Genomic DNA, 13034 nt, shown 5'->3' on the forward strand with positions numbered 1-13034 from the left:
GCATGGCTTTGTGCGCGGTAGGTCATGTCAAACCAATCTTAGAGGGTTTTTTGAGGAAGTTATCAGGAAAGTTGATGAAGAGAAGACATTGGATGTTGTCTACATGGATTTTAGTAAGCATTTGACAAGGTCCTGCATGGAAGGTTGGTCGGGAAGGTTTAGTCAATCGGCATTCAAAGAGGTAGTAAATTGGAATAGACACCACTTTGTGGGAGAAGCTAGATAGTGGTAGTAGATGGTTTCCTCTATGACTGAAGGCCTGTTGTGAGTGAAATCTATACCCTCTGGCTTTTTGATTCTCTATTGCTAGGTTGAAGACTGCATGCACTCATCTCTTCATGATTATATATATGTCTTTGTAATGCCAATTCCCAGTTTACTACTCACCAAGGATAGAAGATCTAGCCTGCCCAACCTCTCTCTGTAACGTAGTCCTTGATTGCCACCATTATTGTTTTACATCTTCTTTACACTCTCTGTAATTTAATTACCCATGATCCAAGGTACTTGAAGTTGTGAACTTGTTTCAGGATTTCTTTTCTTTTCCCAATACAATCCTACAATATAGGATATCAGGTTTCTTTGATGTTACCATTACTTCAGTTTTCTTTTTGTTTAAGGTTAGGCCAGTCTTCCTATATTGATGTGTGGCTGCGAGTCATGGACCATCACAAATGCAATGGAAAAAAGAATCAATGCAGCAGAGATGTGGTTCCTCAGAAGAATGCTATGCATAGGATAACTGATGGAGAAGTTCTACAGAGAACAAAAACAAAACATGCATTACTTTAAAAAAAATCAGAAAACAGCAATCGAAATTCTTTGGACACATCATGCAAAGAGAGACATTAGAATATTTAGTTACAACTGGAAAGCTGGAAGGAAATAGAAGCAGAGACAGACAGAGAGTGAGAATGATGGATTAACATCATGGTTAGAAACAGGGGAGGCAACAACTACAATTCAGAGGGTCCGGGACTGTGATGGATAGAGAGACATGATTGCCCACGCTGAGTGGCAAGGCACCTGAACACACAATTTAATTACTTCTTTCCTAGAATGAGGTGTCCAAAGCAGCACACAATATTCGAGGTTGGACTCACCAACGTCTTGTATAAAAAGAATATCACATTCCAGTTCCTATACTACTTGTCTTCACTGCTTGAAGGCCAGTGTACCAAATACTTTCTTCACCATCCTGCCCATCTGTAATGTCACTTTTGTGGAAGTTTCTGTAGGGTAAGGTTAAGATTCAAGTTTAATTGGCTTTATTCATGTGTATCGTTGAATTACAAACAAAACAGTGTTACTTTGGGGGCCAAGGTGCAAACCACAGTATCAACAATCACACACAGCACATGCCACATATAGCATATATAGTATTTCAGTAAAATATTATTCATGAATTTTAGAACATAGAACATAGAAAACCTACAGCACAATACAGGCCCTTTGGCCAACAATGCTGTCCTGAACATGTACTTACTTAGAAATTACCTGGGGTTACCCATAGCCCTCTATTTTTCTAAGCTCCATGTACCTATCCAGGAGTCTCTTAAAAGACCCTATTGTATCCATTTCCACCATTGATGCCAACAGCCCATTCCTCACTCTCACCACTCTCTGCATAAAAATTTTACCCCTGACATCTTCTCTGTGCCTAGTTTGAAGCACCTTAATACTGTTCCCTCTCATGTTAGCCTTTTCAGCCCAGGGGAAAAAGCCTCTGACTATCCACATGATCAATGCTTCTCATCATCTTGTACACTATCAGGTCACCTCTCATCCTCTGCCTCTCAAAGGAGAAAAGGCTGAGTTCACTCAACCTATTCTAATAAGGCAAGCTCCCCAATCCAGGCAACATCCTTGTAAATCTCCTCTGCACCCTTTCTATAGTTTCCTCATCCTTCTTGTAGTGAGGTGACGAGAACTGAGCACAGTACTCCAAGTGGGGTCTGACCAGGGTCCTATATAGCTGCAACATTACCTCTCCACTCCTAAATTCAATCCCACAATTGATGAAGCCCAATGCACTGTATGCCTTCTTAACCACATAGTAAACCTGTGCAACCTGGACTCGGACCCCAAGATTCCTCTAACCCTCCGCATTGCCAAGAGTCTTACCATTAATGCTATATTCTGCCATCATACTTGACCTACCAAAATGAGTCACCTCACACTTGTCTTCTGCTGAGCGAACAATGACTCCAGCATGGACACCTTGCTACATTGCCTCTGGCTTTCCAGTGGAGTGTTCAACTCTGACACCTCCCCAGAGTGACGATAAACAGGCAACACTGCAGCTTGAGGCCTGATCGAGCCCACACAGTTCCCCCAATACTTACCAATAAACCAAAGAATAAATTTGTCTTGCAACATTCCACATTAACAATGTGTAAATGTGATGGCAAGAAAAGAGACTAAGAGATTTACTCACTACAAAACAGCACCGCACCTTGGTGCACCAAATCTCTCCAACACCTCTCTGATTCAGTCAGCAGCACAACTCACATCAAGTCCAGCTCCTCCACTTTCTCTGCCGACAAGCAACTCACGGATGGGGGTAGCCCTATGGTACTTTAAGTTCTTAATATATTTTAAAAGACAGAATACTGAATATATTATTACATCTTTGGTTGAGGCTGTAGAAGACACTGTGTCCGAGCACACCTCCATTTCACTGGAGTTGGTGTACTGTCAGACACGGTACTGTCAGAGGCTGAACCAAATCTTTGAGAGCTGGGCGTCACTTTGTAAAACGTTTCTGTTCAAGCTTCAGAACCAAGGTGACCAAGAATATCAAAATAAAGATGCAAACGTAGGATTGTTGCACAAACAGCAGTTTGTGGAAAGTTATTTTATTGATTCTCTAGTATTACTGGCAAATAACATGCAGAGTTAATTGCTTATTAACTCTTGAACTACGTATTATGATTGATACTTAAATGATGGAATTCAGAAGTATACATATTTGATCAATATATGTATCCAAAGAGACAATCTCTGCATAAAAATGGCATTTCTCTGTTCAGACTTGAGAAAAGTGGCATCACTGGCAGACCGGGCAGTGAAAGACGTGTCAGTCAGGGCATTTAATCTGGGATTTGCGAGGTTATGTCTACATGGTATCTGCGCTGTGTTGCTCTGTGACTCTACCACCTAGCTTAGTGTCATCTTCAAACTGACTATCCATGTCTTCTACACTCTTTATATGAATGATGAAAAGCAATGGGCCCGGCACCGATCCCTGTTACACGTCACTGCTCACTGATCCAGTCCCGTAAACAAACTTCGACCATCACCCTCTGTCTCGTAACGTGGAGCCGAGTATCTATCCACTTCTACCTCTCCCTGGACCCCATGTCATCTAACCTTCCATGCAGTTCCATGCGGACTATATCTAATTTATACTCCATTGATGCTTTTCTTCTGAATGAAGCGTCTCTAACACGATGTGTCGGTGATACCCTCATCAATTCTCTGGGTTACCTCTTTAAAGACTAGAACAGATTTGGGAGATTAACTGAGGAATTGAACAAGTAAGTAGGGAGGTCGATTATATCCCAGATTGTTGATCAAACAGCTGGAGACCGCAACGGTCTTGGTCTCCTGTTTGAGCCGAAAATGTAGCCCACGTAAAGCGGAGATTAACCCAACCCTAACCAGGGGATCAGGGCTGTGAACAGCGCCGGCCTCGGGGTGTTACTCAGCTGGGAATCTACGAATAACACGCGATAATCCGGAGAGCAGGTCGAGCGGAGAGGAAAACCTGTGCTGGGAACTGTGCTCCGGACCAACAGTTGGTGCTGTGGATGTACAGATCTGAACGGCGAGTCAGGGAGAGTGTGCTAAGAGGCCTGACGGCTTAGACTGGTATCACTGTGTTTGTGAGTCCGGTCACATCGCTGGATTTTTCATCCCCACCTAGAGAAAATAAAACAATTTGCCTGCTACGGGATGGCACAGCTTCCCAGCTGAGTCCCAAAGTGGGAATTAACCGCGAGTTTTTAGCTGATTTCAACATTTCAGTCGGAAAACAGCGAACATGTCGAAGATAGCGGGAGAAATCCAGGGCAGTGCAGCAGGGAAACCGGTAAATATGGGAAACGCTGCCTTTAATTTGGACCAAACTTCCTTTGCAGTAGAGAATACGGCCTTGGGCACAGACAGAGAGCGGTCTGGGTCTTGGAGATGTCCCAGTTTGATTGGAATCGGAGAGTTTTTGAGCAGAGAGAAACACAGGGAGACGGAACAGCCAGGAGAGGACTGCAGGATGTCTCCGCCCCGTCCGCTCGCTGCCTTTAAATTGCTCTGTACCGCCGCCTCTCGCTTCATTTCTCACTCACTTCGAGAGAGTTAGTGCAGAGTGTCCGACCATGACCGAGACCGCAGAAGTGGCTCCACCGGCGGCACCCGCCGCCACACCCAAGGCTGCCAAGAAGAAGAAGACGGCCGTCCGGAAAAAGTCAACCGGTCCCAAACTGGGCGACCAGATCGACAAGATTGTGGCCGATTGCCACAGCCAGCGAGGGATGTCCGTAGCCGCGATAAAGAAGAGTTTGGCGGCCAGCGGCGTCAATGTTGATAAGCTGAGAAGTCAGATCAGGTTGACCATTAAAAGGAAAGTGGATCGCGGCTCCCTGATTCACACTAAGGGCAAAGGTGCCTCCGGCTCCTTGAAGGTCCCTAAAAAAGAAGGCGCCGGGAAAGTCGTGAAAAAGGTGAAGAAACCAGCGACCAAGGCATCTAAGACCAGGAAGGCGGTGACCAAGAAACCTGCGGCCAAGAAAACAGGTGCCAAGAAATCTCCCGCCAAACGCAAAGTGGTTAAGAAAACTGCGGTTAAAAAAGCGGCAGCTAAGAAAACAGCGACCAAGAAGACTACGCAGAAGTCCAAGAGCCCGAAGAAGGCCGCAGCCCCCAAGGTGGCCAAGAAACCGGCAAAACCCAAGCCGAAGGCAAAATCTGTGAAATCCAAGAAGACAGCGGCCAAAAAAAAGTAAATAAGAAATCGCTCATATATACCTGAAACCAACGGCTCTTCTAAGAGCCACCCACATATTACAGGAAAGAGCTGTGCAGATTTGTGTGGTACTTTGGTGATTATGTTTTTCCCCAAAACTTACATGCAGTTAATTAAAATCTATTTCTGTTTTCTGCCTGAGCTCCTGTTTCCGTCAGGACTGAATTCACCCGCCTCGAGAAGCGATCCAATAAATGTGCAAACATTCAGATTCAGATAATTGACGGAAACAAAACGGGTGTTTGAATTGAATTGAAATTGGATGATTCGCGATTCTATTAATTGTAAAACTAGCCCCGGTTGCTCAAGAAATTGGCGGGCGATTTGAGATTGAACCGGCATGAAATCTGCAGTTAGATTGGTTGAATTATGACCCCTATGTCACCCGTTTCCGTATTTGGCCACCGCCGGCCGGCTTCAAACCGATGAAGGAAAGGCAGCCAATCAAACCGCTGAGACTCTTATGAAGGACATTTCCATTCCAACCAACCAGAGGGAGCAGGGCGGCCCTTCATCAACGCTTTAAAAGCCAGACCCAGCGTCTGCTCCGACACTGCAATCCTGATATTTCAGGCTGCAATCGGACTGCTGAAGGAGAATGGCCCGCACCAAGCAAACAGCGCGAAAATCGACCGGTGGGAAAGCTCCCCGCAAACAACTGGCGACCAAAGCGGCGCGCAAGAGCGCCCCAGCCACGGGCGGAGTGAAGAAGCCCCATCGCTACCGGCCCGGCACCGTGGCTCTGAGGGAGATCCGGCGCTACCAGAAATCCACCGAGCTGCTCATCCGCAAACTGCCCTTCCAGCGCCTGGTCCGGGAGATCGCTCAGGACTTCAAAACCGATCTGCGCTTCCAGAGCTCGGCCGTCATGGCCCTGCAGGAGGCCAGCGAAGCTTACCTGGTGGGGCTCTTTGAGGACACCAACCTGTGCGCCATCCACGCCAAGCGAGTCACCATCATGCCCAAAGACATCCAGCTGGCCCGGCGTATCCGCGGGGAGCGCGCCTAAACCCGACCTCGGCACCAAGCACAACAAAAGGCTCTTTTCAGAGCCACCAATCCGGCAGGAAAAGGGCTGTCAATTCCTGTTCACTAACCTTTCGTTAATCATGCTATTCCCTTCCGTCCTTTCCTTGTCGGTGTTTTGTTCAATAAGTTGTCCCTTTTGGTCTCATTAACTCCTAACACTGAGAAGTCAGCGCGAACGCCAGATACAACCTCTTACCCCATACCCAAAGTGTCCCTGTCCCACACCCCTGCTGTGTACAGGTGGTTATTGTCGGCATGGTGTCCAGTTTCCGATTGTTACTGTTTTAGAGATAGGGTTTTAAGAAATACAGTTTACCTTTTATTACCCTATTTCTAGTCGATTCCGCGTATAAGTTCACGGGGTCACAAGAGTTTTCAGATGCTAGGATTCAGGTTCTTACACAACAAAACCTTTTTTCACGTTACCTATTCACCTTAGGCTGCAGATTCAGAAGATAGTCCAGTGCATAAACTGATAGCATTTATACACAGACCAATCTCAACCGCGAATATATACTGTGCATCGACTTTTGGAAGCTAAATAATCAGAAACATTCAAACCGGTGAGTTGCAATACTCAGGCTGTTACTGTAATGTAGATCTTCACTGAATTAATGAGTCAACGCATACTTTTGTAGACTAACGATCAATAAGCAACTTGGCGGGATTTTCAACTTTTCGATCATCCGGGGAACTAGCTGGCAGTAACTTTCGGCGCTTTTCTTTCTGCTCTCTGTTCATTGGTGAATAAGGCAGCTCTCTGATTGGCTTACTGCGCTCATCGGGAATGAAAGGGAATTTTATCTCCAGGCGCTTCATGTAACAACGTGACCCGATACCATCCATTCTGGCCTGTTCCACCATATGCCTCCAACTAACCCGAAACCGCATCCTTAACAGTCAACTCCAACATCCTCCCAATAACACTGAGGTAAAAGTAACCGGCCTACAATTTCTTGAAGAGTGGAGTGATATTTGTGATTTTCCAGTCCTCTGACACCATGTCAGAATAAATTGATTCGTGAAAGATCATTCCTGATACGTCCACAAGCTCTTCAATCACCTCTTTCAGCACCCTGAGGTATAGCCCAGGTGCCAACTCACCTTCAGCTTCCCAGGTATCTTTTCCCTAGTTATGGAAACTTCTAGACCCTGGCAATTTCAAACTTATGCGCAGTGCTAGAGTCTTCCACATTAAAGGGACACCACTTACTTCACCCACTTTGTGGTCACTATTTGGATCTCATCACCACTGGGAGAATCAGAGGTGAACAGCAGGGATGGATTTAAATGCACTGTCGTGGAGCAGAAACTGTGGCAAGGACCAACTGGACTGAGTTATCTCCTGACTGAACACAAAGTGTGCTGTAAGTTCACCTGCAGTCACTTTTGAATCTACCTCGTTTCCAAAACTGTGATGGTTAGGTATACAGCATGCAGCCTTTTAAAACCTTTTCCTCAGTGTGAATTCAGTAGTGTGCCCTGGAGTTGGATGACTGAATCCATTCTCACAGTCTGTGCAGGTGAATGGCCTCTCCTCGGTGTGACCTGACTGGTGTACACGTAGGGTGCGGAACAGAATGAGCACCTTCCCACAATCTGAGTATGTGATTCGGGCAGCGCTGTGTAAGTCCATAGCGGGGGTATTCCCTTCGGCTGCCGGCATGGGATGACGAGTCTATCGGGACCCTGAGGACTTGTGGAAACTGTGTGGTGGTTTCTTTCGAAGTTATAGTCTTTTAACATCTTTGAAATATTTTTACCGTGCCCATGGTCTTTTTTTTTACAAAATTATGGTATTGTTTGTACTGTTGTAACTACGTGGTTTTGTGCAGGTCTTGTAGCTTTAGTTTTTGGTCTTGCTTTGTCTGATGGGTTTGGAGCTCCTTTCCGGGGAACGCGCGTGCAATACTAATACGCAGCAGCCTCTCCGGACTCTGGATTGGGGATTGCCAAACGTTATGTAGATTTTCTGGTGTAGTCTATTTTGTCACGTGTTTTGTTGATACCATTCTGGAGGAACATTGTCTCATTTTTTAACTGCATTGCATTTGTGGTTCTTAAATGACAATAAACTGAATCTGAATCTGAATCTCTCCTCAGTGTGAGTTCACTGATGTGTCGGTAAGTGGGATCAGTATCCTTTCCCCCACAGTCTGAGCTGCTAAATACGGGCCTTCTCATTTCAAATGGAAATGTATGGAATTTTCTGGAATTCCATGTCTAAGTGTACAGTCTTTGGAATTCTCTGCCCCTTACTGGGTATACTTGAGGTGTAGATAGATACCTCAAATATACCCACCTTTGCATCATGGCTGATTTATTCCCTGCCTACCGCCCATAACTTTTGACACCCACAATGAATCAGGAACCCATCAAACTCTGCTTTAAATATAAACGTAGACTTGGCCTCCACAGATGACTGTGGTAGAGAATTTCAGGGATGCACAATACAGTGGCTGAAGAAGTTCCTCCTTGTCTCTGTTCTAAATAGATTTCCCTCTATCCTGAGGCTGTGCCATCTGGTCCTAGACCTCCCACCTCCCTCGATAGGAAACATCTTCTCCACATCCACTCTATCATGGCCTTTCAATATTCTCAATCCTCATTCTTCTAAATTCCACCAGCTACAGGACCACCACCATCAAACACTCCTTGTAGATTAACCCTTTTGGCCCTGGAATCCTTCTTGTGAACTTCCAGTGGACCCTTAACCCATCCACCACCACTGCAATTCTGGAATAATCCATTACTGTCACCATCGTGTCTAGTATGCCTCCATTTCCCCACCCTCCCCTTCCAAGTACCCTGAAACTTCTTCCTTAATAATGGAATCTAACATCTTCATCAGGCAAACTGCACATAATTCCCTTTCTTTTGCCTCCCTCCATTCTTGGAGTAAAATTAGAGTAACATATTTTTTTAATTTTCTAGTCCTCCAGAATCTAGTAATTCTTGAAAGATAATTACTAATATCTCCATAATCTATTCAGTTCCCTCTTTCACAAACCTGGGGTGTAGACCAGGTCCAGGTGACTTATCTACCTTCAGATGTTTCAATTTCCCAATCATCTTCTTGTGATATCAATGACCTTCACTTCTTTCCCTGACACTTGAATTTCCAACATAGTGTCTTCCACAGTGAAGACTGACACAAAATTCAGTTCATCCACCATTTCTTTATCCTCTCCTGTGACATTTTCCAGTGGTCCAATATACACTATCAGCTCTCTTATTCTTTATATTTCTGAAAAGAAAAACAACTTTTGGTGCAAACATGAGGAAATCTGCAGATGCTGGAAATTCAAACAACAACACACACAAAATGCTGGTGGAACACAGCAGGCCAGGCAGCATCTATAAGGTGAAGCACTGTTGACGTTTCAGTCCGAGACCCTTCATCAGGACTAACTGAAAGGAAAAATAGTATGAGATTTAAAAGTAGTGGGGGGAGGGGGGAGAAGGGGAAATGCGAAAAGTGGTGGAATTATCACCCAGGCGAGGGTAGTTCCCCACCGGTCACACCTTTTCACATTGTGAGCCACTGATCGATTTCCCCGAATCGATCCTCCAAAACCTCCACCTTCGTGTGGGTGCAACAAAGCTCGTTCAGTGTCTGCACCGTGTGTCATGTGGTGTGTCTGTCTGTGTAACAGCGGACCTGGTTTTTATCTCTCCATGTTGGACACCAGCTGTCCATCAACCTGTTCCGCCCTGCTCTCTCTGCAGGAACTTCAACAAGTAGGCAAGTGATTTCAGGGAAAAGATAAACAAGCTGGCAGAGAAACCATAACATCGAGCAGTTTGTCTGTCTGTCTGTCTCTCTCTCTCTCTCTCTCACTGCAGCGGACGCCTCCCTCTCACTCTCTTAATAGCAGCACAGTTCATAGGGTTAATTGTGGACCCCGTTTCAAACTAGGCTTTCCCCTGACAGAATGAATCCCTTCCCATATTCGGAACAGGTGTACAGCTACTCCCCTGCATGACCTGGCTGGTGTTTCATTCACTCAAAGAACTGAATGAATCCCTTCCCACACTTGGAAAAGATGAATGGCCTCTCCTCAATGTGAACTCTCTGGTGTTTCTACAGGTGCAGCAGCCGAGTGAATTCCTTACAAAATGAGAGCCAGTGAATGACCTCTCACTGTTACCAACTCTACAGTGATTTATCCAGTCAGATCATGTATTCAGGTTCTTTTTGCTATGACTGGTGTGATGTCTTCTCAAGGATCTCCTCCTCCACATTCATGGATCAGTGGCATTCCAGTGCTGGCGAATTGACATTATTTCTCACATGCTTCACATACAGGAGTAAAAATTTTTACATTATGTCTCCATCTAAATATGCAATGTATAATCATAGTAATGTATAATAAATAGAACAGTCAATGTAATACAGAGTACACTCAAATCAGCGTGAGTTCATCAGTCTGATGGCCTGGTGGGAAAAGCTGTCCTGGAGCCTGTTGGTCCTGGTTTTTATGCTGCAACACCGCTTCCCAGATGGCAGCAGCTGGAATAGATTGTGCTTGGGATGGCTTGGGTCCCCAGTGACCCTACGGCCCTTTTTACACACCTGTCCTTGTAAATGTCCTGACTCAACAGAAGTTCATAACGACACATGTGCTGGACTGTCAGCACCACACTCTGCAGAGTGCTGTGATTAAGGGAGGTACAGTCCCAATACCAGGCAGTGATGCAACCAGTCAGGATGCTCTCAATTGTGCCCCTATAGAAAGTTCTTAGGATTTGGAGGCCGATATCAGACTTCTTCCACCATCTGAGGTGAAAGAGGAGCTGTTGTGCCTTTTTCACCACACAGCTAGTGTGTACAGACTACGTGAGGTCCTCGGTGATGTGGATGCTGAGGAACTTGAAGCTGTTTACCCTCTCAACCCCAGATCCATTGATGTCAATAGGGGTTAGCCCGTCTCCATTCCTCCTGTAATCCACAACCAGCTCCTTTGTTTTTGTGACATTGAGGGAGAGGTTGTTTTCTTGACACCACTGTGTCAGAGAGTTGACCTCTTCCCTGTAGGCCACCTCATTATTGTTTGAGATAAGGCCAATCAATGTAGTGTCATTGGCAAATTTAATTAGCAGATTGAAGCTGTGGGTGGTGATACAGTTATGGGTATACAGGGAGTAAAGGACTGAGTACGCAGCCCTGAGGGGCTCCTGTATTGAGAGTCAGAGGGTTGGAGGTGATGGAGCCCACTCTTATCACCTGCTGGTGATCTGACAGGAAGTCCAGGATACAGCTACACAAGGCAGGGTCAAGGCTGAGGGCTCTGTGCTTCTTGTCGAGCCTGGATGGAATTATGGTGTTGAATGCTGAACTGCAGTCCAAGAACAGTATTCTTACATAAACATCCTTCTTCTCCAGATGCGTAAGGTTGGTATGTAGAGCAGCGGCTATTGTGTCATCTGTCGATCAGTTGTGTCAGTAGGCAAAACTGCAGGGGATCTAGTTTGGGTGGTAGCAAACTGCAGATGTAATCCTTAACCAGTCTCTCAAAGCATTTGTTTATTACTGAGGTGACTGCAACAGGACGCCAGTCTGAGGTGAACTGACAGACAGAAGTAACAAGCAGTTGTGTTTGAGATACCCATACACAAAATCCTTTCCTTTTTCTACCCTGTAGGAAGTGTGCAATGGATGTTGATGCACCAAAGACTACATTTCCCCAAGATAATTTTAGTTTTTATCGTGACCTCTGATATCTCACTGTTACAGCCAGGTTCAACATAAATTTGGAGGAACAACACTTCGTCTTCTAACTGGCACAATTCAGGCATCAGGACACAACATCAAATTCTCTGTATCAGAATGGATCATTTCTGCTCTTCATCAATCTGTGATGGCTCAGTTTGCCTCTCTCCATTAGTAGAGAAGGAGCAGGACTGTGACTGCAATCCTCCTCGTCGTTTGCATCTTCCTGTGCCCACATCAGAGTTACTGGAGTTGTCAGTGGAAGGATTGACGGGATAAACAGATCAAATAAATTGATTCCAACTCTCTGAAAGGACAAACAATACAGCAGCGGGAACAGGCCCTTAGGTCCACCACGCTTGTGCTGAGCATATTGACAATCGAAGCCAATTCCATCTGCCTGTACATGGTGTTATAAGCATCAACCCCTTATTAATAATGATCTGAGAGAGACAGAGAGACTCTGTAAATAACAAGTAACTTTCATTGTCTCTACTAAAAGGTAAGTGGGTTCACAAAACTACCCATGTACCCACCCAATAGAATTTCCTGACGCTCTATGCACCGTCAATGAAGAGGAAAGGTATTACCCAGGAAAGGAGTCTATGCTGGCCTTGTGCTGTTCCTTGTGCTCCCAGTTTCCATGTGTCTGTGTGATGGTTGTTCTCTAAGCGCTGTTACATATTTGGGGCTCCCGACTCCCTGATGGATCTCCATCCCATTGCCTCGAGGTCACCTGCTTACTGGCTCTGGTCCAGGGCTATAACCCCCATTTTTCTGTTTCCTCCACGCCCCTCCCCCCTCCAGCCTCATGCCTTTCTTCCTTTCAACTGAGTGGGTCAAGCTCGTTCAATTCGGTGACCCAGACAAGGTGACAAAGATGCAGAAAGAGCACGTCGGGCAGACAAAGATTAGCATAGGGAAGAGAAAAAGATGAAAAGTAAAGTTGCAGTTTCAAAGAGAACACTAATCTCCATGCTGTTCATAAATCTGATAATGATGAGAGTCACATGAAACTGTGTAGCCTTGTGACTTTCAGTCTGAACAAACAAAGGACAAGCAATATGGTTTATGCCAGAAGAGAACGGCAAATTAAAATGGAATTGGACACTGGTTCAGCTGTTTCAGTCATTCCACAAAATGAGTTTGGATGGCATTTCAAAGGTACTGAACTGAAGCCTGCAGATATCCAACTAAGAACTTAATTTGAGAAAAGATAACTCCCATGGGAATGACATTTGTGACAGTGAAAGACAACAACCAACAAGC

General features: G+C 45.3%; 2 protein-coding genes across 2 annotated transcripts; both read left to right on the forward strand.

Moving 5' to 3' along the window:
• The first annotated feature begins 4320 nt into the window (after positions 1-4320).
• LOC132383190 (histone H1-like) lies at positions 4321-5152 on the forward strand. The gene has a single exon (XM_059954078.1). It carries the CDS (start codon positions 4377-4379, stop codon positions 5001-5003), a length of 627 nt encoding a protein of 208 aa, XP_059810061.1. The 5' UTR covers positions 4321-4376; the 3' UTR covers positions 5004-5152.
• Positions 5153-5621: 469 nt separating this feature from the next.
• On the forward strand, positions 5622-8144 carry LOC132383195 (histone H3). Its single transcript, XM_059954084.1, has one exon. The coding sequence runs from the start codon at positions 5622-5624 to the stop codon at positions 6030-6032; it is 411 nt and encodes a 136-aa protein (XP_059810067.1). The 3' UTR covers positions 6033-8144.
• Positions 8145-13034: the final 4890 nt, after the last annotated feature.

This window comes from Hypanus sabinus, chromosome 29, assembly GCF_030144855.1.
Source record: "Hypanus sabinus isolate sHypSab1 chromosome 29, sHypSab1.hap1, whole genome shotgun sequence".
In the NCBI taxonomy this organism is placed as follows: domain Eukaryota; kingdom Metazoa; phylum Chordata; class Chondrichthyes; order Myliobatiformes; family Dasyatidae; genus Hypanus; species Hypanus sabinus.

Bases quoted from the DNA above. Each gene is read 5' to 3' on its own strand.
- LOC132383190 (XM_059954078.1), top strand. From the start codon at position 4,377: ATGACCGAGACCGCAGAAGTGGCTCCACCGGCGGCACCCGCCGCCACA.
- LOC132383195 (XM_059954084.1), top strand. From the start codon at position 5,622: ATGGCCCGCACCAAGCAAACAGCGCGAAAATCGACCGGTGGGAAAGCT.